Source organism: Suncus etruscus, chromosome X (genome assembly GCF_024139225.1).
Source record: "Suncus etruscus isolate mSunEtr1 chromosome X, mSunEtr1.pri.cur, whole genome shotgun sequence".
NCBI classification, from domain to species: domain Eukaryota; kingdom Metazoa; phylum Chordata; class Mammalia; order Eulipotyphla; family Soricidae; genus Suncus; species Suncus etruscus.
The window spans coordinates 105,465,776-105,491,292 of record NC_064868.1 but is presented as its reverse complement, the minus strand read 5'-3'; the positions used below and the strand labels follow the sequence as shown (position 1 = coordinate 105,491,292).

Sequence of the window (25,517 nt, the reverse complement as noted above, 5' to 3'; positions counted from 1 at the left end):
CCTCCCCACTACCCTGAACCTCAGCGGCAAGGTGACCCTATCCTGGTTACAGGAAGAGAAACAGCAGGCTTGGCTGGCCTGAAGGGCAGGCTGAGGCTATGCTTGGGTGCAGTCATCATTGATTTTTATCTTTTTCACACAGTTCAGGGAAACCATACCTGACTGTCTTCTAATTTTGACCATGCTATCTGCCACTCTTTTGGTGAGAATTAACACTGGCCACTTGTACCCTGGACACTGCTTCCCAGCTCATCAAGCCCCTGCCTTGTACTTCTAGAACCCTCCAACAGGGACAACTTGCTCAATTTCAAGTGGAAAGGGAACCAGTATGCAATTCCTAGGAAGTCAGGAAAATATTAATCTCCTTTCTAGACTTGGGTCCCTAGAGTATAAGAAGAAAGATATGGATGGGAGTTCTATAGGTCCCTAGTTGGCATGGTGCAGGACTTCTAGGTGCTGGTGACCCACTACACTGCCCACTGACCAGAGAGTCAAGTACCTGCTTCAGAAAGGCATGGGGCCCTTGTGGGAGAGGCGTGGCCGCTGGCGACGAAATTTCCTCTTAGCTCCAGGCCAAGACCCCTGTAGGTTCTTAGAACTTCTGGGTTGTGGTGTGTGAACATTGGCTTCATGCAGCCCCTTCCGGTCAGAAGGCTGTGCCAGGGGCCCTGTGGAAAGAAGAAGGCCAGTTAGATAGGAAGATGCTCGTTGACAGGGGTCACTGAGCACAGACCCATGGGAAAGGCAATCCTTCCATGAGGCCGAGTTCCTTATGGCCTTTCATTGGTTTTACCTGTCATCTTGATGAGCTGCCTGCTAGTCTGACACTGTTCTTGGATAAAGAGGACACACAGGACGTACATCTCACTACTTAAGTAGCCGATTGATTGGCTATGCCAATGGGATTCAAATACCTGACAATACTACTATTTTTCTGGCAGGTACAAACACCTGAACAAAGACCAGAAACAAATGTAAGGGGGTGCATTGAGGGTTCAACTCTTACCCCATTGCACCCTTGCAACTGATATACTTGAAAAAATTTACACACACATTTTAATGAAAATGAGTCACACATTTGCCATTTGCCTCATACCAATCACCCAGATCAAACCGTTATCCAGATAGAATGGCATAAGGCTTAGTTGTTCTTTTTCTTTTCTTTTTCCTTGGACAGGGTCAGGTTGGGCATTACTAGGCAGTGCTTAGGGCTTACTTCTGGTTCTCTGCTCAGGCTTCACTCCTGGAAATACTGGGGGGGGGGGAAGCTGTGTGGGATTGAGATTCAAATCCAGGTTGGCTGTATGCAAGCCAAGAACCTTAACCTCGGACTTCTCTCGAGCTCCTTTTCTATTCTTTCTCTGAGGTATTTTAAGATCACATTTGGAGCCAGTGTCACTATCTTCGTACTGTCCTCTGAGATGCAGGTGACCCAGTTTTGAGTGTGCCAGACCTTTTCCCTGGGCATCTCATAAGCATTTAGGCATTTCCAAAGTACACTTGTTCCCGTGGCCTCCTTGGAAGAGTGGCAGGGGTTGGGGAGGGAGGTCTCTGGCTCTGTGTGTTTTATGCCCAGTTCTACTCAGCCTGTCACCACATATAGTGTCTAAACAAGGCTGCATTAATGAGTGAACAAGTGCGTGAAAGAAGCCACTCGTGCAAATAAAGATGACATTAATAAGTGAGTGAACAAATGCATGAATGGTCACCTGAAGCCATAATTCTATCTTGGAGTGTGAGGGGCCTGACTAGTATTCTCTCCTGAGCCCAGTCCACTCCTCACTGGTAGGATTGTGGCTGGTGGGGGACATGTTCGGTGTCTATTTGTATACATCTGAGGGTAGAAGTGCCCAGGAGCTCCTCAATACAGCTGCCCACATTTGGCTTTGGACAAATACCTCCTGATACTAGAGCAAGCCTCAGCCCAAGTGGTGTTATGACCTTGGTCACAAGGAGTTAGAAGTGGAGGAGCTCTCACTGAAGGAGAGGTGGCCTGGGTGGAGGGAGGAGGGAGCTTGCGTAATTCCCACCTGGGGTTAGTAGTCCAGCTTCTGGGGCCAGTGACCAGGATTTCTAGTGTCTCAAGCAAGTCCCTGCCCAGAAGATTTACTCTAATCTCCATCCCTAGGTGAGCCTGCTTCCATAGCCCCAGGAATTCTCCCCCCTCACTAGCACAGTTTCCATATAACCTACCTTCATGGCTGCCATCCTCCCCACATCATCCCCCTGGAGAGTCCTTCCTGACTCCAGCCTATTCCTGCCTTTCTTCCCTCCTTGATCCTGGTGACTTCTGCTCCACTTACACATGATTTCTAGGAGTTTCTCTTCCTCCAGGGCTCTTAACATGCAGGCAGATAGATTTGTTCTTAGGGTCCTTCTTGCCCATATTTCCACAGCCCCTCCACTAGTGGGTACCCCACAATAAATTTCACATACACTAGCCTACCCAATTCCTTCCTGTCCTCCAGCATTCACCCAATAAAAATTTAAACACTAATGACACTTTTTTTTAAATAAAAATTTAAACACTAATGACACTTTGGAAGCCTTTTCTAAAAAAAAGACCCACCCCAACCATATTGGTTGTTACCCCCTGTACCATGCCCAGTACAGTAGTACTAGGTGCCAATCCCAGCAGTGGTTGGGGGAACATATGTACCTGGAATCTAACCCAGGGATCCCACATACAAAGCATGTATTCCAATGCTTCAAGCCATCTCCCTGGCCACCCAGCTCCTCACTCAGACAGTGGGAATGGACAGGGATAAGGAGGCACCTTCGGTTGTCCTGGAGTTACCCTCCAAGCCCATCTATAAAGGGTTAACCAGAGAGAAGAGGGAGGAGAAAAGGGCCTTCATGCATTAATCTCCCCCACATTAGCTGCTTCAGCATCTGCCTTGTTTTTGTGTGTTTTTGAGTGTCCCTAAGAGTGTGCCTGCCTACTAGGAATGAGGCTGATGAGCAGTCAGGATCAGATCATAAGGACCACGAGGGCCAGCGCTTGCCTTGCACACAACCAACCCTGATTCAATCCTTGGTATCCTGTATAGTCCCCCTAAGTCCACTAGGAGTGATTCCTGAGCACAGAGCCAGGATGGGCCTGGCCTCAAAACAAAGAAACAAGGGACTATGCTGAGAGGGCAAGGTACAGGAAAGATGCTAAGGATCTTGAAAATCAGAGTAAGACTGCACTTTGACTGCTAGCAACAGTGCCAGACATGCATGAGGCATGGGGAAGAGGGGCACAGTGCAGCATGGGGACACTCAAATGATCACTATTCAACTAGGGGTGTAGGATGCTGTCTTAAGGGAGGGCTGGCTGGAAGTGAAAGGCCTGGAACAGGACAGGTGGAAGCAGAGTCATCAGGGGAACTGGGACTATGACTCAAATGCTGGCTGGGGAGACAAGAGGCAGAGAGCTGCCCTGAGCACTCAGCTGTGTCCTGAAGAGCAGCCCCCAGGAGCTTTCTTGACTCACAGTCTTCCTACTACACTCCTAACCCATCCTCCACTTGTCACCTCATTTTGATTCTGGCTCACCCCTCTGATAAGCTGACATCTGAAACCCCAGCTTGACCTTGTCCAAAGGGACACATTGGAAATGGTCAAGTCTCATGCCCACAGAAGGCCTGACTATATCCCTCAAAAAATGCTTGGTGGAAATGGAGTCCTCCCGAGGTGTTTAAATATTTCCCTTCAACTCAAATTTGAGTCAACCCCTCCTTCCACAAAAGTCCCTGGAGGGCCTGGAGTCACAACCTTACCAAGTGCCCAGAGAGCCAGGAGCGGGCACCCACGGGCACCTGCACAGAAACAAGGCTGGATTTTCCGAAACCTGAACTGCAACCACACCAGTGCCCAGAGCCACTTTTCAGGAACACAGTCGTGTCCCCTAGAACCACACACCTGCTCTTTCCCTCACTGGCTCACCTGTCCTGGGCTATAGGACAAAGCCCACTCACATGCCCTGGTGCCCCCCCACTAGCTAGGTCCCCTCCCCAGATCTGGAGTGTTCTGTTTCCAAAACAATTTAACTTGCTTTTGTGTTTGCAGCCCTTCACCCTAGTGCCCTGAGCAGTGTTCTTCCCATGCCAGCCTCCCTGCCCTCGGACACAACAAGCTTTGGCAGCCTGGGCCAGGCACTGCACTTGCCTTTAGTCCTTGGCTGCAGAGAGGCCGGACTCAGGTTTCATGGGTACTTCGAATTAAAAGATCGGGAATCAAGTGGATAAGGCCTGCCCTTAAAGGGAGGGGTATAGTAGGCTGGACTGGACTGATACTGGATGTGACTGTTGCTGGGGAAATGGAGAAGAGAGAAGAGAAGGGGAGTCCTCAGACAAACCTTAAGGGATACTTGGCAATGTCCCAGTAGCTCTCAGACTCAGAAGAGCAAAGTTTATTCCAGGTCAGAGGCAGTAGAGTGGGTGGGTGAGAGAGAGAGACAGAGACAGAGACAGAGACAGAGACAGAGACAGAGCGGCTGCACACATATTGGGACATCTCAAATCAGGATATAGTATGTTGGGAGGAAACATGCTTTTTGAGACTGAGACTGGGAACTCTAGCTGGAGAAAGAAGCACGTCAGTCTGGGTCAAGGGCAAGGAGGTTCTGGGGCTCCTGTTTCCTGACCCAGGAGAGTTGGCAGGAGGAGGACATGGTGGATGTCGTTGCTGGATGCTGAAGGTTGGGGTGCCTTGGTTGTTTCCAGTGCTTTAAGCACAGTGGGAGGGCTGTGGAAATGACCCAAATCAGGGATGAAGTCAGACTAATACTGAAAGGGATTAAAGGTGAAGCAGAATCTGGGTCAGGTAGTGTCCCCCTCCCCTGGAAACCTGTACAGCCAGGAGCTGAACCCCAAAAATAGTCAGAACTAGGGTGACAGAAAGTCAAGTGTCTTTCTGTAACTCTGGGGGTGTACCAAGTTTGCATCTTCCTTAGAGGGACTCTCCCTGAGTCCACCCTCTCTTCCCTGAAAGACATGGACTGTTGCCACAGTGCTACTATAAGTGTGCCTTGGTTCCCTCATCACAAGATATACTCCCGGGGGACAAGCCCATGTGGTATCTTTCATTCATCTCCTTTTCTGTCTTCTACCATGGTCTCCCAATAGGCTCATCTGAGGAAAATACCTATCCACTGCTTTCTAATGAGGCGACAGGCACGGGCCTCAAGTAGGCAGATGGTGCCAGCCCCAAGCAAAGCCCCTTCCAGGACAGTGCCAAAAATAACAGGACTGAGAAAGAAGGTGGTTGATGGCAGGGAGCTGAGGCCTGGCTTGGTCCCTCAGAAGCTTCTGGACTGCCGGGTATGGTCCTGTTCTGACAGGTGAAAACCAAATTAGTCCCTGTGTTCATCCTCAGAAAACTCACTGCCTTAGCCTCACCTTCCCCTTGCACTGGCAGTAGCCCACCTGGTCTTCCCCTTCTGTGATGCCAGGTAAGGCTGCAGTGATAGCCAGATGACAAGGCCATGGCAGCTGCCCCAGGAAATAGTAAAAACACAGACAAACTGAGTGGGAATTGGGCTTGGGGAGTGCCAGGGAGCACCTGGTGCCAAGGATTGGCAAGGATTGCCAGGTGGAAGGTGTGGTGCAGGTAAGAGGGGAGCCAAAGGGCTCCTCATCATGAGCAGCAAGCAGTTGTCAGGTCTGGAGACAGGGGGATGGAACTGCAGCGTGTCCAGGCTGGCTGGAGGGAATAACAGGATAACAGGAAACTGTCCAGGGGAAAGAAGGGTAGGCGTGGGGACCCCCAGTGCTGGAGCCCAGAGTAGAGCAGACAGAACCTTGGGTACATCAGACAGGACCTTGACCTGGCCCAGCAGGGAAGAGACGCCTCAGCTCACTGACCCACAGAGAGGACCAACAGCTGTGTGCTCCCGCCTATGCAACAAGTGTCACGTCTGCAACTTGGCTGAAGGGGTCCCAGTGGCGGGCGACCCTAACTTCAGGCTTCAGGCAGCTCCTAACCTCTAGGGGCCAGTAAATCTTCAAGGTCAGCCTTAGAGACTCTGCTTAGTTCCCTGCATGAGAGGATGAGGGGGACCCCTCCACCACGTGGGATGCAGGCCGGCTGGACTGGGGAAGGCAGACTAAGCGGGGAGGGAGAGCCAAGATGGGAAGCCCTCCTGGAGGAAGTGTCCCCCAACCTCCTCCAAACCCTGATCTGAGGGGGGCGATCCGTGGAGGAGAGGGTGCACTCACCTCCACACACGGCGGTCAGAGACAGCCAAAGCAGCAGGAGCGCCTGCACGCAGAATCTCAAATTCATGCTGCTCCGAGGGCCTCCTCGGCCCTGGCGAGGGGGCAGAGAGGGCGGAGAGATGGGGCGCTGGAGGCCAAGAGGGGTGCGAGCCGGGGAGGCTCGGGCGGGCGCGGAGCTCGCGTGGTTCCCGAGTCCACCCGGGAGTGTGTGTGCCCGAGCCGCGCTGCAACCTGGTGGCCGCCGCTCTGTCCCGCCGCCTCCTCTTCCTGGCAGCCTCCCGGGCTCACCGCGGGGCAGCGCCACCCAGCTGGCCGGGCTGTTGCTCAGTTGCTCGCGGCTCAGGTCGAGGCCCCAAGTGCCGGTGGCTCAGGCTGCCAGCGAGAATGCTCCCCGCTCACTCCAGGGGCTGCATTTTGTAGCGTGTGGCTTGGCCGCGAGCCCACTTGGTCATGTGGTCATCGGAGGGCTGGAGGGGGGGGGCAGGAAGAGAGAGAGGGAGCGAGCCTCCCGCGCCGCCCCCCTCTCGGCACGCATTCGGCAGCTCCGGGCCGGCGCGAGAGGGAACGTCGAGGTGGCCCCACAACAAAGGCTGCGCTGCCGCTCCGACCAGCCCACAACCCCTCCCCGGACAATGCCCGCCTGGACCGCGGCCAGAGGGGGTTTGGAAACCTGAAGGCTTTCAAACACAGGAAGCATTTGGGGGTGGTGGTGGAGGGGCACGCTTAACCCTTTCTCACCGCCCTTCCCAAAGGGCTGTCAAGACACCTGAACTCCCAGGAAAGAACCAAGCACCAAGCACGCTCTGCCTTACCCTAGCTCTGCACCCCTGACCCACTCACTCTTTTCTTCTTTTTTGCTCCAAGGCTTGGCCCGCACCCCCCCTCCCCAGCCCTCTTTGTCCTCAATTGCGTTGGAATTAGGGTGCGTCCGCTCATAGGACAAGGCTGCTTAAAATTGGCCCGAGCTCCCCTTTTTCTTAGCAGCCCTCCCCAAGAAGGTCTCCTCCACCTGTGAGGCCCACATCCCCCACTCCTACCAGGGAGTTCTTCTAGCAATAGCCCCTCAAATTTCATTGCCTTGGGAAGACCTCCCAGGAGACTAGTAACCATCTCTGGGTTCAGCCTGGCTGGGATATTTGAGAACTCCTGTATCGTCTGAGCCCCCCTCTACTTCTTCATCTCGGTGAGATGGTCCCAGTTTATCCAAACCCAGACCATCAAGGCTGGATTTGTTTTGCACGGACTTGGAATTCCCACTTTCAATTCCCTGATGGAAGAGGGTTCTGAGTTGTTTGCCTTTCGGGATTGAGACTTTTTTTAGCTTTTGCAACTCAACACAGCCCCCCAGAGAAGGGACCTCTTTTGAATGAGACTAGAACCCACCTACCCCCAGTCCACAAGGTAGAAAACCCTGCTTTCTCCTTCAGGGCTCTCTCCGAAGTCCCCAGTATCGTGCTCTGCACCTAGGTGGCACTCAAGACATATTAAAAAGATTCCGTGGAAAGGTGTTTCCACATTTCAACCAGCCAGGCTGTTGGCTTCAAAGACAAAATCAGATTTGCACAAAAAGAGACACCAAACAGTGCTGTTAGGTGCCATAAAAGACAAAAAGGCGATGCTCTGTATGAACTCTCTGAAACAGTAAAACAATCCAGAGCCATGCAGCATTTCTTTATTACCAATCTCCCCCTCATTGTCATTCACCGCACCCCACCCAACGGGTGTCTTTGCTTTGTTCACTTTGGGATCCGCAGATTTAGAAAGTAGCAAAGTGTCCTTTGATACTGAGGACATCGTTTTGAATATCTGAATTAATTTTCCAAAAACAGCCTCATTGCCTCAATCAGGGTAATGGAAAGGGGTAAAATGGCAATTTTGTTAACAGAAAATTAGCCCATTAGGCAAAGCTCCATTGGAACAAGGCAGCAAGGGAAGGAAGTCCTCTCCATCCATGAAGCAGTGCATGTTAGTAGCCCCAGGTCAGTTTCTCTGTGATATTTTTTTTCTTGGAAAAAGTTTTCCAATCCAAAGCAAAAAACTTCTAGTCTCTAATCTTGACTCAATTTCCTGAGTTTTTCTGGGTCTGTATGAATCTTAGCCTTCTCAAGGCAGGCATTGGGAGTGAGGTAGCATATATGCAGGCACCGCCTGTTCAAATCTGTATTCAGACCTGGCACAGTCATTTTGAGCAACTATGATGCTGATCCAGTGCCTGACTGAGCGATTCCATGTAACCCATGAGTGTCCCTATAACTAAGTTAATGTTTAATTCATATTTAATTATATATTTACTATGACAGTGCATGTAGTCTGTTTGCTAAGTGGTTAAAGTTACCCTTTCCAATATGCTATATATAAATATAAAATGGAGGATCCTGAGAGATAGACAGTCCGGGGGGTAAAGGAGCTTGCCTTGCATGCCCTCAACCCCAGTTTGATCCCCGGCACCATATATGGTTCTCTGAGCATGACTAAAGGGTTATTCCTGAGCACAGGTTTAGGAATAGACCCTGAGAACCACTGGCTATATCCGCAAACCATAAAAAATTGGAAGCGCCAGAGCGATAGTACTAGAGAAGGCATTTGATTGTGTGTGAGCAACCCGGGTTCCATCTTCCCCAGGTGTGATCGATCCCTGAATTCAATGTCAGGACCTCTGACTATCCCTGTGGGTGGCTCCCAAATAAAACAAAACAAAACAAAAAATAGCATACCAAATGGCTTCACTCATATCACTACTCCTTTGTTTATAATCATTTTCCCTTACCTTGCCTAATCTGCAAAAGGTAAGAGAAAAAAACACAAAAGAAAACCAATACAACTGAAAGACAAGCAGAAGCTTGTCATCAGTAAACAGAGGATGGAAATGTAAAACAAGATTTAAGGAGCTGCACCCTTAAGAGAATCAGGTTCTGATCATCACTTAGCCAAATTAATCTTCACGTAACCAAATTCAGCTCTCTTACTCGTTCAAGTCCACGATCATATTTTCTTCCTTTTTGCTATACCCAATGATGCTCAGGGGTTATTATTGGTTCTGCCCTTAGGAATTACTCCTGGCAGTGCTGAGGGACCATATGGATGCCTGAGATCAAACCTGGTTGACCCTGTGCAAAGCAAATACCCTATCCACTGTACAGTCTTCCCTTCTTCCCTTCTTCCCTTCCTCCCTCCCTTCCTTCCTTCCCTTTCTTTCTTTCCTTCTTTCTTTATTCCCTTCCTTCCTTCCTTCTCTTTTTCTTTCTTTCTCTTTTTCTTTCTTTCTTTTTCTTTCTTTCTTTCTTTCTTTCTCTTTTTCTTTCTTTCTTTCTTTCTTTCTTTCTCTTTCTTTCTTTCTTTCTTCCTTCCTTCCTTCCTTCTTTCTTTCTTTCTTTCTTTCTTTCTTTCTTTCTTTCTTTCTTTCTTTCTTTCTTTCTTTTTCTTTCTTTCTTTCTTTCTTTCTTTCTTTCTTTCTTTCTTTCTTTCTTTCTTTCTTTCTTTCTTCTTCCTTCCTTCCCTTCTTTCTTTCTTTCTTTCTTTCTTTCTTTCTTTCTTTCTTTCTTTCTTTCTTTCTTTCTTTCTTTCTTTCTTTCTTTCTTTCTTTCTTTCTTTCTTTCTTTCTTTCTTTCTTTCTTTCTTTCTTTCTTTCTTTCTTTCTTTCTTCCTTCCTTCCTTTCTTTCTTTTTTCTTTCTTTCATAACATGTCTTCCTCTAGTCTTCCCAGGGTGACTTGCATTCTTTGGGACAGCTGGAACTTAACAGTTCATTGACTATTTCCTTTTCAGATATTTGAGCACTATCAGCACACTGTGCTCTCTGAACCTGTAGACAGAAGCCACAACTGGCATACCTCTGTTCACAATCAAGGCAAGGAATATAACTCTGATTTTCACTCTGAACCCCCTTTTGTGTCCACATATTTCAATACTATATTCAAATGACAATTTTCCATCCATTAGACATTGAGGCCACTGGAATGAGAGCACTTAGTATCATGCCAAGTATGTAGTTGGTCCTCTGTAATTGCTTGCTGAAGACATCAACTGTTGTCAAAACTCTGTACTCTTTTATTCCAGAGAAGGAACAAATGCGTTAAATATTATCATAAGGTCTTTGGAGGGAATGAAAGGTGGTGTGAATGAGAGAACATGAAAGTATACCCATTCTTCTGCCATGGGAAGTGAACACTGCTGTCCCTGTGGTGAAGGGAAAAGTTGCTTTTTCTCAAGGTAAGGAAAGCATTGTGGACAGGGGTAGGTAGAACTGTGAGCTGGTAAAGGGGTATAGAAATGAGAAAAATTACTTGTGAGAAGCAAGCCTATTCACATTCATTAGTGCTTTGCAGAAGCTTAGGGTGCCAGGTCATCTATACTACCCACTACTTCTCATTGTCACATTCATTAGTGCTTTGCAAAAACGTAGGGTGCCAGGTCATCTTTACCACCCACTACTTCTCATTTGACTCATCTAACTTGCTGTCCTGTGGGTCTTAGTGGGCAGTGTGGCATAAAGAAAAGAAGGCAGCTTTTATACATGCAACTAGCTGAATTTATCATTTAGATCTGATTTCTTAGTTGTGTGGCCTTAGGGAAATTATTTAACCTTGCTAAACCCTAGTTTATCTTTCTGCTACATGGGGCTGGCCATAGGACCTATTTTATTATGGTGGGGCACTCATAGCACCATCTCCATCTAGCCCACTCTATAGCTAGTCACTCAATGCTAATTTTCTCCTCTTCCTGATGTACCCTAAACCCACCTTTGAGGCTTGGTCTCTGACTGCTGGGTCAAAAAGGAAGGACTCTGGGGCCAGAGAGATTGTTTAACAAGATGTAGCACTTTGCATGCAGGAAACTATCTGGGTTCTATCCCAGTACCACCACATTGTCCCCTGAGTACTGAGATTGAAGTAACCCCTGTACATAACCAGAAGTGTCCCAAATATAAAAAGAAAAGGCTCTGTGCATCTTTGGAGAAGATCGCCTGTCAAGTGATGCTCAGGAGTTCTGAGAGCTCCTTCTGGCAATTCTTGGTCAACTGTCATTTCAATGCTTGAGCCTGTGGATGTGATGGTGCTCTGATCCTGCAGAGCAAGACAATTAATAGGACCACCCTGACAATGTTTTCGGGGCTTGATCTCTGCACCCAGTGTGATGCCTGGGATCCACAGCAAGCAAGACAATTTTCCCAAGTCCTACTACCTCTCTGGCCCCAAGATTCTATCTTTGCCCTGTTCATTCCCACACCTGCCTTACTAGAGGTCAAAAGTGCTTATTCTCTCATCCTGCCCTCCCACCTTTGTGTGCCTTGCAGGCACCAATCTGTGCTAGGGCTAATCTGATGAATGCACCAGATCTAGGATGCTAAGCAGTGATAGTAACTTGAGGTTTTGCCTCTCAGCCACAGTATTCACTTGCATAAGGATCCTCTGGAGATAAAGTTTGACCCCCAAGGCAATACCAAGATTCACCTATTGGGAGCTAGGAGATTATTTAGTGACTTTCATTTGTCTATTCTACAGAAATCTCACTTGCTTCAGAGTCAATTCCAAAAGGGTTTCTCACTAGCAATTTACAACCCCATTCGTCCTGTAGATTTGACCAGAGTAACCTTGGTGTGCAAGCCTGTTGCAGCTCATTGTCCTCTGCTTGTCCCCATAGATGACAATAAAATGAGTGAGTTAGAATTTATTGAGCATGTTTTGCTACATGTACTGTATATATACATGTACTGTTATATATATATATTTGGGGAAGGGTGGGAGTATGAGGTACTAGGGACTGAACTCAGGGACTTACATATGCTCAACCACTTGAACATATGCAAGTGGGAACACATTCCTGTCCCCACTGATGTTTTTGTACCCCCTCTACTACCCATACTTTCCCTTTTTATTCTATTGCTCTTTTGATGACCAGGGTCACATAGTGACCTGGTTATGATGCTAACATACTTAGCTGTGGTGCTTACTGGGATCTCATATCAAATTGTGGATATAAGGATTGCATTCTGTTAAGGGTTGTACTGCAGTTGAATCTAGGTTAGCTGTGTGTGAGGCCGGCACTACTTGCTGTGCTATTTCTCCAGGCCAGATATTGAAATTTTTACCTTACCTTTCCAGACCAAGCATTCTCAGTCACTGAACTATGCTCTGGCCTCTGTACCTACAAGTTAACTTATTTAATCTTCATACCTATGATAGAGCCCTATTTTTTTGTTTTGTTTTTGGGGCAGTGCTCAGTGTTTACTCCTGGCTATCTGCTCAGAAATAGCTCCTGGCAGGCACGGGGTACCATATGGGACACCGGGATTTGAACCAACCACCTTAGGTCCTGGATTGGCTGCTTGTAAGGCAAACGCCACTGTGCTATCTCTCCAATCCCAATAGAGCCCTATTTTTATCCTCAATTTATAGATAAAGTAACTGAGACTACTTTCCTCACACCTGCCTAGCTTAAAGCACTTCAATACTTTACTGAGCTTTTATTTTTTTGGTAGCTATAACATATGGTGGTGCTGGAGTGGGAGCACAGGGGCCAATTCTAGCGACTCTTGGTCAGGTACAGACCTGATAGTTCAGTGCTTGGGTCTAGTGATGCCAGAGGCCATAACCAGTGGTTTGCAGAAGATTATACCATGCTGAGGATTGAACTTGGTCTCTGAATTAAATCCCAAACCCCTTTTAAAAATATTGTAGAGACCATCTCAGCTGTGCTCAGTAGAGTGGGAAGTCATGCTTGCCTATTTGGCAGGTAAAGACTTGAGTTCAGTAACTCTTGGAGTCACCAAACCCACTCCAATGATACTTGGGGATTCAGTGCTCACTTCTTTAGGCTCATATATATGTATACATATCTATCTATCTATCATCTATCTATCTATCTATCTATCTATCTATCTGTCTGTCTGTCTGTCTGTCTGTCTATCTATCTATCCAATGCCCTATTCATTTTACTATCTATCTCTCCAGACCCACCCACCTCATAATAAAGATAGAAATATTTAGGCAAGAGAGTATTAGTAATTCTGGAGTTGAAAAACTTTGCACCAGAATCTAGGTCTGATTTTTCTCCTGTCTCTTTTTGCCTCCAAACCTTCCCATTATAGTAAGTGCAGTGACTTGTTCCACAGTCGAGCCTTTCTGCTTCTTCTAAGACACAAGTCAATTGATTAGTAAGCAAAAAAAAAATAGTCACTACCAGAAGCAGTGGTTTAAAGGTATTTAGGAAGAGCCTCAGAGCTTCCCTGTCTTTGGAGTTATTTAATAGAAATTTGGAAAACAGTTTGAAGTAGCTGATGCCTCAATAGCTAGTTTCTTGACAAATGTGCTTAAATAGCCAAAGGCAATGGTTCACAGAACTGATTTTACTAAGAGAGGAGGGCAGAAGAGGGAACGATGAGGCCCTGGTGGAGGATGTGGGTGGTGTCAAAACACTATATGTATGATGCTTTATCATGATAAATAATGAAAATCACAGGAGCTTCAATTTAAAATTTAATATCTAAACAAATTACCATTAGGGAACAAGAACTTTTATCACCATATTAGTATTTGTCTTTCTAATCTTCTTGGCTAGATTTGCTTCTTATAACACAGTATCTACCAGAGTAAACTACACAATACTTGCCATCATAATGAAAGCTGAACATATGACCAGGAGTTAACTTTTCCTTTTAAGGTCTCTCAGAGAGACAAGATCTTAATTATATGGAACTAGTCTTGCATTTAGTCTTTAAATCAAAAGGCCCCAATAACCATTTGGAGGTTGTGATTTGAGGCGTTGCTAATGGTTTCTTTTTCCGCTAGATGTATGATTCCAAGACCTGTTAGTTGTTGTTTGTTTTTATTTGGAGACTACATCAAGCAGAACGGAAGGCTTACTCCTAGCTCTGAATATTAAGATCACTCCTAGTGGGGTTTAGAGGGCCATACGGGGATACCCAGGGATTGAACGCCATTGACTATGTGCAAGGCAAGCACCTTTGCTCACTCTGTTTCCTCTCTTGACTCAGAAACTCCTAATCTTGATTCCCAACTCTGGCACAGATGGAAATCTTGTTTCTTCTGTAAGCACATGGTCAAATACTAACCATGTGTTATATAAGCAAAAATGAAAGGAGTAGACATTTGATAGCATAACCACAGACTCAATGTTAATATCCTCAGCATTAGAATATCATGGCTCAGTCCTCTGCATGCTAGTTCCCTCCACAGGCACCTTGCTGTCATTCTCAAGTGTATTCCAAATGTTCCAGAACACAGTCTTTCATTTCCAACTTTACATTCTCCAGTTCTCATATATGAAGAAACCATCTTGGGGCCACAGCAATAGCACAGAGGGTAGGGCATCTGCCTTACATGTTGCAGACCTGGGTTTGATCCCCAGTATCCCTTATGGTCCCCTGAGTTGGCCAGGGGTAACTTCTGAGCTCAGAGCGAGGAGTAACCCCTAAGCACTGCTGGGTGTGGCTTAAAAAATAAACCAAGCTAAACAAAAATAAAACTCACCAGGGGAGTCACTCACAGATACAACTCACTTAACACAGTAATCATTCTTATTTATTTATTTATTTGAGGGGTCACACTTGGTGATTGTCAGAGATTACTCCTGGGGCCGGGCGGTGGCGCTCGAGGTAAGGTGCCTGCCTTGCCTGCGCTAGCCTAGGACGGACCGGACCGCGGTTCGATCCCCCGGCGTCCCATATGGTCCCCCAAGAAGCCAGGAGCAACTTCTGAGCGCATAGCCAGGAGTAACCCCTGAGCGTCACAGGGTGTGGCCCAAAAACCAAAAAAAAAAAAAAAGATTACTCCTGACTCTACACTCAGAAATTATTAATCCTGGCAGTGCTCAGAGGATCATATATTATGTTGGGGATCAAACCCACATGCAAGGCAATCACCCTACATGCTGTAGTATCTCTCTACCTCATCTATCCATCTATTCTTCCTCTTTTCTTTCTCTTTTGTTCTTTCTTTTTTCTTTCCTCCTCTCTTTTCATTCTTTTTTCTTCTTTACTTCTCTCACTTTTGTTTTCTTTTCTCTCTTTCTCTTTACTTTCTTACTTTTTTGCTTTCTTTCTTTCCTTCTTTCTTTTGAGGTTGGGCCATATTTGATTTTGTTCAAAACTTAGCCCAGCTCTGTGCTCATGGGTCCTTCTTGTATGTACTCAGCAAACCCTATGAGGTTGTGAGTAAACCAGGGGTTGGCCTAGTGAAAGGGACATTCTTTAACTCCTTTAAGCTCTCCAGCCTTATATTTTAATAATTTTAGAGTCATCTGTTCATTAGCAGGCTTGGGGCTAAAAGAAATTCTTCAAGATAAAGAACTGCTCTTCTACACCTACCTCCATCCCAACCCTCACAGAATCATCCCTTTCTCTGCATCCTGCACAATTCCTTCCTATGCTTTGGTCTCTTCCAGAGCTGCAAAACTCCCCATTCCCCTCATTTGTCTTTTAGAGCAGTCTTGCTTCCGCTGAATATTCCCTATGACGTATCCCAGAAGCTTCCATCCTTCCTTTCTTCTAGGGCCTATAAATATGCTAGTGCCCCTGGGAAAGCATGTCAATTACTTCCTCAAGTGATAAGACCTGAGAGCTGGGATAACCACTACCAAAGCAGCAGGCATGTCATCAAGGTTCCATGGACCACTGATCCTTTCTTCCTGTGCCTTATTGACTTACCTTCTCTGGATTTAGATCAGGTGGGAGATAATTTCATCTCAAATTGGGCAAGTTTGTGTGCAGACTGAACAAAGACTAGGTATTGAGTCTCATAACCAACTCTGTTATGAGTTCAAAGCTCTGAGATTACAAATATAATGTGAGAGGGATAAACTTGATCAGTTTTACTCCATCCTAAATCTAGGTCATTAGAAATGGGCACAAATCACCATTTGTATCTTAATCTTGGCAGATCTAGATCATCTTGACTTCTCATTTCTTGTCATACTTTTTTGGGTCACACCTGGTGGCTCTCAGGAGTTATTCCTGCCTCTGTGATCAGGGATCATTCCTGGCAGACTTGGGGGACCTTGTAGGATGCAGGGATTGAACTCGGGTTGGCCATGTGCAAGGAAAATGCCCTACACACTATGCTATCACTCTGGCTCCTCATGACTTTTTTCTAATGAATTATATATTTGTTTTCATGGTAAACATAATAATTTTTGTTTGTTACTGTGTTTTAGTTACCATGATTTACAACTGTACAATATTATCAATAATAAAGTTTTATGAACGCAACATTCCAAGAGCATGACTCTCCACCAGTGTCCACTTCCTTCTATCATTGTGTCGGGATCCCCTCTCAATAACCATCTCCCTGACTCAATATGTTCCTTTCCATTATCTCCTTCCCACATCACACTGCCATAGTAAACTCAAGTTCTATTGTTCTGTTGCCTTTGGCCTTTTGTTATGCACTTACTAAGCATATTTTGTATCTCTCTCATTCTAGTTGACTTTGACTTCATCAGCATAATACTGTCCAGTTTTATCTATGTTTGCATGGAAATCCACAAATTGCATTGCTTCTACCTTTCATATAACTGAGAAGTATTAAGTATTCCATTGTGTACATGTAGCATAGTTTCTTTATCCAGTCATCAATTCTTGAACACTTCAGTTGTTTCCAGATTTGGGCTATCATGAAGTTCAATTCTTAGGTTTTTTTGGCTTGGTTTTGTTTTGTTATGTTTTTGTTTTAGCTCTGGGGCCATATTCAGCAGTGATTAGAAGTTACTCTTGGCTCTATACTCAAGAATTATTCTTGCTGGTGCTTGGGGACTCTATGGAATACTAGGGATTGAACCTGAGTTGGTTGCATGCAAGGCAAATAGCTTGCCCACTACTGTACTATTACTCCAGCCCCTCTATTATTAGGTTTTTTGGGGGTTTTGGGGCCACTTCCATGGTGCTCGGGGTCACTCCTGGCTATCTGCTCAGAAATCGCTCCTGGCAGGCACAGGGGACCATATGGGACACCGGGATTCGAACCAACCACCTTAGGTTTTGAATCGGCTGCTTGCAAGGCAAACGCTGCTGTGCTATCTCTCTGGGCCCTATTATTAGGTTTTTAAGGAGTGTTCATATTGTTTACCAAAATGGTTGAACCCATTCACATTCCCCCTCAGCAGAAGATGAGGGTTTCTTTCCCCCCACATCCACTCCACTGTTTGTTTTTAATTACTTATCTTTGGTATCTCTGGTGTTTGTTGCCCCACAGCCATGAGATCTCTCTGGCAGATAATCTCTATGTGTAACTAAAATATGTATATCTGACGCCCCACTTCCAGGCTCCATGCGTGTGAGCACCAAAGCAACTCCCCAGGGAGCACTTTAATTATGATGAGTCAGACAGACACAACTCAAGACTGATCCTCAACATACATGTGTGGAACCACCAAAAGGAGGGTGACCCCCAGGAAGCAGTAAAGCTGAATAGTTGAACACTACAGCAAGGAGAACATTTTTCCTGTCTTTTTCAGCTTCTGATGGCTGCCAGAATTCTGGTACCACACTATCTTCTGTCTTTGTGACTCCCTTTTCTCAGGACACTTGTCATTAAATTGGTCCATCTCGGTAATCTAGGATGATAGCAGTTGTAGCTTCTTAGTTACACTTACAGAAGTCATATCTGCAAAGGTGACATTCACTAGTACTAAACAGACATATCCTTGGGGATAGGGAAAAGTACCATTTAACCCACTATATCCCACGACTTTTATTGCTCATGGGTGGAATTGAAAGGTCATAAACTTTCTACCAATTTCTTTTGGGGGCCACACTCATTGTTGCTTAGTGCTTTCTCCTGTCTCTGCTCTAAGAAATCAGTCCTGGTAGGCTCCGGGGGGCATATGGAATGCCAGTGATAAGATTAGGGTTGGCCACGTGCAAGGCAAGTACTCTACCCGCTGTACTTAGTTCCAAAATGGCAATTTAACCTCCAAATATCTCTCAACTCCACTGTCTCTGTTGCCTCATTCTCATTTAGACTCCATCATTTCTTAAACTCCATTCACCATAGCAACCAGCAGTCACTGTGGTATCACTGTGCTTGAAAAAAAAATCTGTGGTTTTCCATGACTCTGAGGATCAAGTTCCAACTTGTGGCTCTAGTCCACAAGTCTCTGCCTACTCCCGCTCACAATCACCTCTTGCCTCTCACCCACTTCATGTCACAGAGCCTTGGCAATACTCTTTTCTCATTTTGAAAAACTCTGACTTCTCCCAGCTAGTGCCCATTAATCTATTAACTGAGTTCTAATATCAAATAACTTTCTTCAAGAGCTGCTTTGCCCTATTGCACACTTGTTGAAATTACCTTATAATAGCATCTTTCATAGTTTGCAATTAGACTCATGCTGAATTAATATCTCTCTGTCCTGTCTTCAATTAGACTAAACTCCATGACAAGGTTTGATTTAATCACTGTCTTTATAGCACCTAGTCAGTGTCTGACATAGTGGGTGTTTGATTATGATTTGAATAAATATGTGAATTGATTAATTAACCTGATCATCTGAGGTCTGATCCCTCCAGTTCCTTTTCTACAAAATAAGAGAAATAAAAACCTATACCACAAGAATAAGAATCGAAATGAGATGATTGAGGACAAATTTATAAATTGGAAGATTCCTTACTAATTTTTTTTTTTGTGGTTTTTGGGTCACACCCGGCAGTGCTCAGGGATTATTCCTGGCTCCAGGCTCAGAAATTGTTCCTGGCAGGCACGGGGGACCATATGGGATGCCGGGATTCGAACCGATGACCTCCTGCATGAAAGGCAAACGCCTTACCTCCATGCTATCTCTCCGGCCCCGATTCCTTACTAATTTAAGATGCCATGATGATCTTCGCTAATGTTGCCAGACGTTTCAGCAAAAGAAACGACAGTGAAGGTGAGCAAGGAAACTTGAGTTCTGCATTCCTCTGGACAAGAATTGGTTTTGTGTGGCTCTGCTCTGTAGGATAAAATTACAAGGACACTCTATTCCCGTACATCAGGCTCAAAGCTTATAACTTATCACCCGATGGAATCAAGGTAAAAATACCATTCTCCTCAGGTGTAAATATTGCCTAGAGTCACGAAGGCATTTAGGGCTTTGATTGTCTTTAAAGTATCCTCCAGGTGCAAACTGAGGATAGGGTGACAGCATCCTGTGCTGACTCCATCTCCACTGCTGCTTCCCTTGAGGTGATCCATCAGCCATGGCACTGCCTTAAAGCACTGCCTAGCTGACAAATGACTTTGAAGTGTGCCTCTTGGCTGTTCATTCTTTCCCTCCTTGGCTTTCACTGCTAACAGGCAGGGAGGGCATCTCCGCCTTCCTCCAGCTTCTCTAGCATGTCTATCTAAAAGGCCTCCCCGGAGGCTTGACACTCCAGGTCTTTAGTTTCTTCTATTTGATTTCCCCAGACCCCATCAAGTTATAATCTCCTTTCCTGCAGGGAAGGAGCACTTCCACCTTTTCCTCCATATCCTCTTAGCTTCTTGCATTTGGGTCAAGAGACCTAAAAAAAGGCCATTTCTCATTTCCATCTTGTCTTCCATTGTTTTCTCCCCTGGGATGTCTCTACATTCATAGCCCTGAGATGCCTCACTGGTCTGGAATGTCCATGACAAGCCAATCCTCTGAATCATAGACTTAAAGAAATTGGAAGAAGCAGAGCTCATTAGGCTGTCATTTCCCCAGTTTCCTCTTCTGACCTGGACATCTTCCAATTGACTTGATGGTGAGCTTCCCTACTCAATCATTCCATTGGATTTTTTGAGCCTCTAGCTACATGGCTGCAGAAAGGTGAAACCCTAAAGCATGCCTTTGAATAATCCTAACAAATTTCCCTCTTTTTCTTTTTGCCAATTACTAGTACATCTAGTATAGAACAGTATTTCTATGAAAGGCTTAGGATCATTCCCTCTCATAACTGTCATAGAACTAGAGCTAGTAAGGATCTTGAACCTCATTAGTTCAATTACCTGCTCCTTTTTATTAAAGTTTATAGCTTTGTTAAAATATAATAAACATCTAGAAACTGCACAATTTTGCATGGCATGTGAAAAAAGTGTAAACTTTGCTCCGTTTTGATATATACATAACTCTGTAAAACCATGACCATGGTCACATTTTCATCACTACTTAAAATTTCTGCCTGCTTTATTGCAATTCCTCAGACTGTCTCCTCATCATATCTCCATCCCCATCCCCAGATCACTACTGGTCTACTTTCTGTTACTATGTAGTTTTCACTTTGCAGAATTTGATATAAGTGGAATAGCACAGTTTTGTGTATTGTGTGTGTGGGTTTTTTTTGTTTGTTTGTTTGTTTTGGGTCACACCGGCACACTCAGGGGTTACTCCTGGCTCTATGCTCAGAAATCGCCCCTGGCAGGCACGGGGGACCATGTGGGATACGGGGATTCGAACCACTGTCCTTTTGCATGGAAGGCAAATGCCTTACCTCCATGCTATCTCGCCGGCTCCTGTGTATTGTGTTTTTACAGACTTGTTTCACCCAACATTATTTTGAGATTTATTCATGCTGTGTATGAATATTGTTGTGTATATAAGTGGATCATTACTTTTTAATTGCTAAATAGTAGTCCATCATGTATTGTTGATCACATTACAGAATAGTGCATATTAGGCCTTTTCTAGTTAGGAAATATTACAAAAAAGTTGCATTAATCCGGAGATAGCACAATGAGGAGAGCATATGTTTTACATGGACATTCCTGGACTTGATCCCAGGCACTACCTAGTCCCCCAAACACCACTATAAGCAACTAACTCCCAAGCACTAAGCCTGGATTAGTCTCTAAGAAATGCCAGGTGTGTGTCAAAAAATGAACATGTGACTCTGTAGACTATGATTTCCATTTCCTTTGAGTAAGAATGACTGAGTCAATTGGTAGATTTCTATTTGCATTTTTATTAAACTGTCAAACTATTTTCCAAATGATCATTGTCACCACACCTCCCATTTCCTCTGGTGTAATCTTACCTGCTAATAGACCTCCCATTTCTGGGAGGGGTCTTAGAAAGGTTAGATAAGGCTTTGGCCAGAGGGCAAAAGGATTTTGCCTGGATGGAGAATGGAGAAGAAAGCAGGAAGAGAGCTGGCTGAAAGAAGCTAGACGCAGGGCAAGCTGATAAAACCATGCTTAAATAGATTTAAGATTATAGGCTACACATGTTGGCCAGGGCAAATAAAGCTGATATTTCCTGAAGCCTGTCTGTGAGTGGATTTTCTCCTCACCGCCACCACCCCAACAGCTGAAGGGGGTTGCAGAGCCACGTGTCATGAGCTGGAGGAAAAAGGCCTCCATCACCATCCACCTCCATCCATAAGGGCTCTGATGCAACAATCATATCAGTTTCCATTCCTATCTTTATAATTCTAGCCATTCTAATAGAGGTGCAGTAGAAACTCACTAAAATGTTTATAATTATTACTTTAATTTTGTTTTGATTTTGGGCATTGCCCAGGGGCTATTCCTGGTGCTTGGAGTTGCTCCTCTGGTGCCTGGAAGTGTGTGTGTGAAACTAGGGATCTACTGGGGCAAGCCCTTTGAGCTATTGCACTGGCTTCTCACTGAGATTTTAGTATTTTATTTCCCCAATGGCTAACCAAGTTAAGAATTTTTATATGTGTTTGATATCTTAATATATTATTTAAATGCCTCCTCAAAAATTTAACCTATTTTTTACTGGTTGCTTTTCTTATAATTTAGCTACTTTAACAGTTTGGGATATAATGTACTTACCATGTATCAAATTCCAAAACAAATTCCATATCAATAATCAATCAGTTCCAGTTCACTCTGCTCCCACCCTTAGCAATTTCTAACCTTTTGTCTCTATGGATCTGCCTCTTGCAAACATTTCCAACAAATGAAAGCATATCACATGTGACCTTTCACAATTAACTTTTTTCCACTATTTAATATTTTCGAGGCTCATCCACGCTATAGCATACTTCAGACTTTGTTCTTTTTCATGCTTTAATGATATTCCATTGTATGAATTAGCATAATCTTGTTAACCCATTCATTGGTTGAGAGACATTTAGGTTATTAACATTTTGTGATTTCTATAATGTTGCTATACAACATCTATGTGTTTTTGTAGTGGGATTACTAGATCACATGGCAACTCTATAATATGCTTTGTAAATTTGAGAAAGTTTTCCTCTTTCTACTCCTAGCTTGCTGAAAACTATCCTTAGGGATGGATGTCTTATTTTGTTAAATCTTTTTTCTTCATCTATTAAGATCAATACATGGTGTTTTTCTTTGTTTATTGAGATGAGATGATGAGTCACATTTGATTTTCTAACGGTAAAATAACATTGCCTTTTAAATGTAATATTTTAATTTTCTAAAAAATTTTATACATATTATGAGATTTATTAGTCCATGGTTTTATTGTTAGGTCCTTTCCTACTTTTTTTTAATCAGAGTAATACTGATAACAAATGTAAAATTAACAAGGAACTATTTCCTTCTTTTCAACATTCTGGAAGACTGTGTTAGATTGGTAATTTTTTTAATGGTGCGTAGAATTTTCCAGTGAATCTCATTGGAATCAGAAGTTAGGTTTATAGTAAGATATTTAGATATATGTTAATTCCCTTATGAAGTTAAATGTACCTACGATGTGTTGTCTGTGATGCCAGGGATAAAGCCACAGTCTTACACATAAAAAAAATAAATGCTTTATTGGTGAGATATTCTGATGGCCCTCTTTATGAGTGAACTTTTTTTATTTATAGCCTTTCTAGTAATATATTCATTTCATCTAAGTTGCCAAATTTATTGTTAGAAAGTTTTCCATAATATCCTTTTAGTATCCTTATAATATCTGTAGAGTCTGTAGTTATATCATCTCTGTCATTCCTCAGGTTGATAATTTATGTCTTCTTTCTTCTTTTTCTTTTGATATGAGTAAAGATTTGTCAATTTTGTTGATAACAAAGAGTCAGAATTTGGCTTCATTTATCCTTCCTATGTTTATGTCTTTCATATTTCCTCTATTTCTGCTCTACTCTTCATTTTTTCTTTAATTCTACTGTGGGTTTAATCTGTTCATCTTTCCCTAGCTTCCTTATTTCTTCCTTCCTTCCCTTCTCCTTGTCATTGTCATGCTGTCTGGTGGTTGCATTTGGTATTGATATTTGGTGGGGATTGCATATTTGCTTGTAGTGTGCCAGAGATTGCACAGTGTGTGCTTGGAAATCACAACATCAGTACCCCTGAAATATACTAGATGATATGGAATTTAACAGGGGAAAGAACTCAAGTTCATACCTACAAAATAGACACCCTACCACTGGGTCACATCACTGGGTTCTCTAGTTTTTTTGTTTGTTTAGTTTGCTTTGGGGGTCAAACCCAGCAGTACTCAGAGGTAATTCCTGGTTCAGCATTCAGGAATAAAGATTAAATTCAGGCTGGCCTGTGCAAGGAAAATGCCCTACCCATTGTACTGTCCATCCAGTCCCTCTCTAGTTTCTTATAATACAAGTGAAGATTATTAATTTCCAGCTCTTATTTTTTTGAAGCTAGACATTTAGTGGCACCCTACACATTCTGTTACTTTGTCTTTTTATTAAACATCTTCTACTTTTTAAATTTCTTCTTTATTTTTATTATTATTATTATTATTATTATTGGTTTGGGGCATCATTCGGTTGAGTAACAGCTTGCAAAACAAGTGCATTAGTAACATTCTGATATTCTTACTATGTAGTTATTATTTCTAGCATTATTTCTCTATCTTTTTTTTTGTTTGGGGCCACACCTGGTGACACTCAGGGATTACTCCTGGCTATGCACTCAGAAATCTCTCCTGGCTCTGGGGACCAAATGGGACCCCTGGGGATCAAACCATGGTCAGTCCTAGGTCGGCCATGTGCAAGGCAAATGCCCTACTGCTGTGCCATCAATCTGGACGTTATTACTCTATCTTTTAATTATTCTTTTAATTTCTCTATCTTTTAATTTAATTAATTAATTCCAAATAATTTTCTTGGGGCCCAGAGGCACAGAGGCCATTCCAAGCAGACCATTCACAGAGGCCATGCCTCTGCTCAAAGATACAATGCTATGAACCATGTGGCACTGGAGTCTACCATAGCAGTGCTCAGGGACCTCCAGGGTTAAACCCAATGTTGCTTAATGGGTTATGCAATATCAGGACTCGAACTCAGGTCCCTACACATGCAAGGCATGCACCTCTGACAACTGAAATATCTTTCTGACATCCTGGTGTTATTTCTTCACATAGATCCAGATTTTATTCTTTCGTGTAATGAAACTGGATTTGTTGATGAATTTGTTAAGCAAATAATGTAACCCAGATATGTTTATTTAGTTTTCTTTATGTTGTGGTAGTAGTGCTGATGGTGCCAGGGATTGCACTTATGGCTCCAATGATCACACTTGAATTGTACTTGGCAATGTGGGGTGCTGCCTGGCAATGAATCAAGGGCCGCAGACACACAAAGCATGAACTCTACCACTAAATCATATCTCACACACTGGCCTTTGTTTTTTTCTGGGGAGGGCAGATACTTTTCTTTCCCTTTCCTTTTTTGTTTTTGCCTTTGTTTTGGGGTCACACCCAGTGGTGGTTAGATCTTACTCTTGGTTCATTACTCAGAAATTACTCCTGGTGGTACTCAGGGGATGATATAGGATGATGGAGTCCAAAACCAGGTCAGTAATGTGTAAAGCAAACACCCTACCTGCTGTGCTATCACTCCGTATCACTCTGGCCCCTCAATGTACTTTTAACTTCAGAAGATATAGTGTTCACCTCTATAAGTTTTACCTGGGAAGTTATTTAGTTTTGGGGAGGTGACCATACCTGATAGTGCTTTTAGATACTCCTATTACAGGGCTCAGGGGGCCACTCCTGGCAGTCCTCAGGAGACCATGTCATGTAGGGATCAAAACTCAGGATTTCCAGCACACTGAGTAATTTCAATGGTCCTGTTTCTTTTTCTTTTTTTTTTATTGTGACTGAAGTTCATTATACAGAATTATTTACAGTACATAGAGACAATGAATGAAGGGCTTTCCCACCACCAATGTTGTCCTCCCTCCACTCCTGTTCCCAGCTTGTCTCCCACATATCCCTCCTTTACCCCCCAGAATCCTAGTGTAACTGGTCTCCGCCTTACAACTTGTTATAGGTTGGGTATCTATTCTGTTTCAGTCTGGTCATTTTTTTTTGTTTTTTGTTTTTTGTTTTTTTTTTGGGCCACACCCGGCGGTGCTCAGGGGTTACTCCTGGCTGTCTGCTCAGAAACAGCTCCTGGCAGGCACGG

General features: G+C 44.2%; 1 protein-coding gene across 1 annotated transcript in view; it reads right to left on the bottom strand.

Moving 5' to 3' along the window:
* Positions 1 to 504: 504 nt before the first annotated feature.
* The window catches only part of APLN (apelin), a 552,821-nt gene continuing 527,808 nt past the window's right edge, over positions 505 to 25,517 (bottom strand). The window contains exons 2-3 of the mRNA XM_049766719.1: positions 6,204 to 6,287; positions 505 to 668 (exon numbers count right to left, since the gene is read on the bottom strand). Coding sequence (XP_049622676.1) covers positions 505 to 668; positions 6,204 to 6,270 — 231 coding nt within the window. The 5' untranslated portion in view covers positions 6,271 to 6,287. The remainder of the gene's footprint in view (positions 669 to 6,203; positions 6,288 to 25,517) is intronic.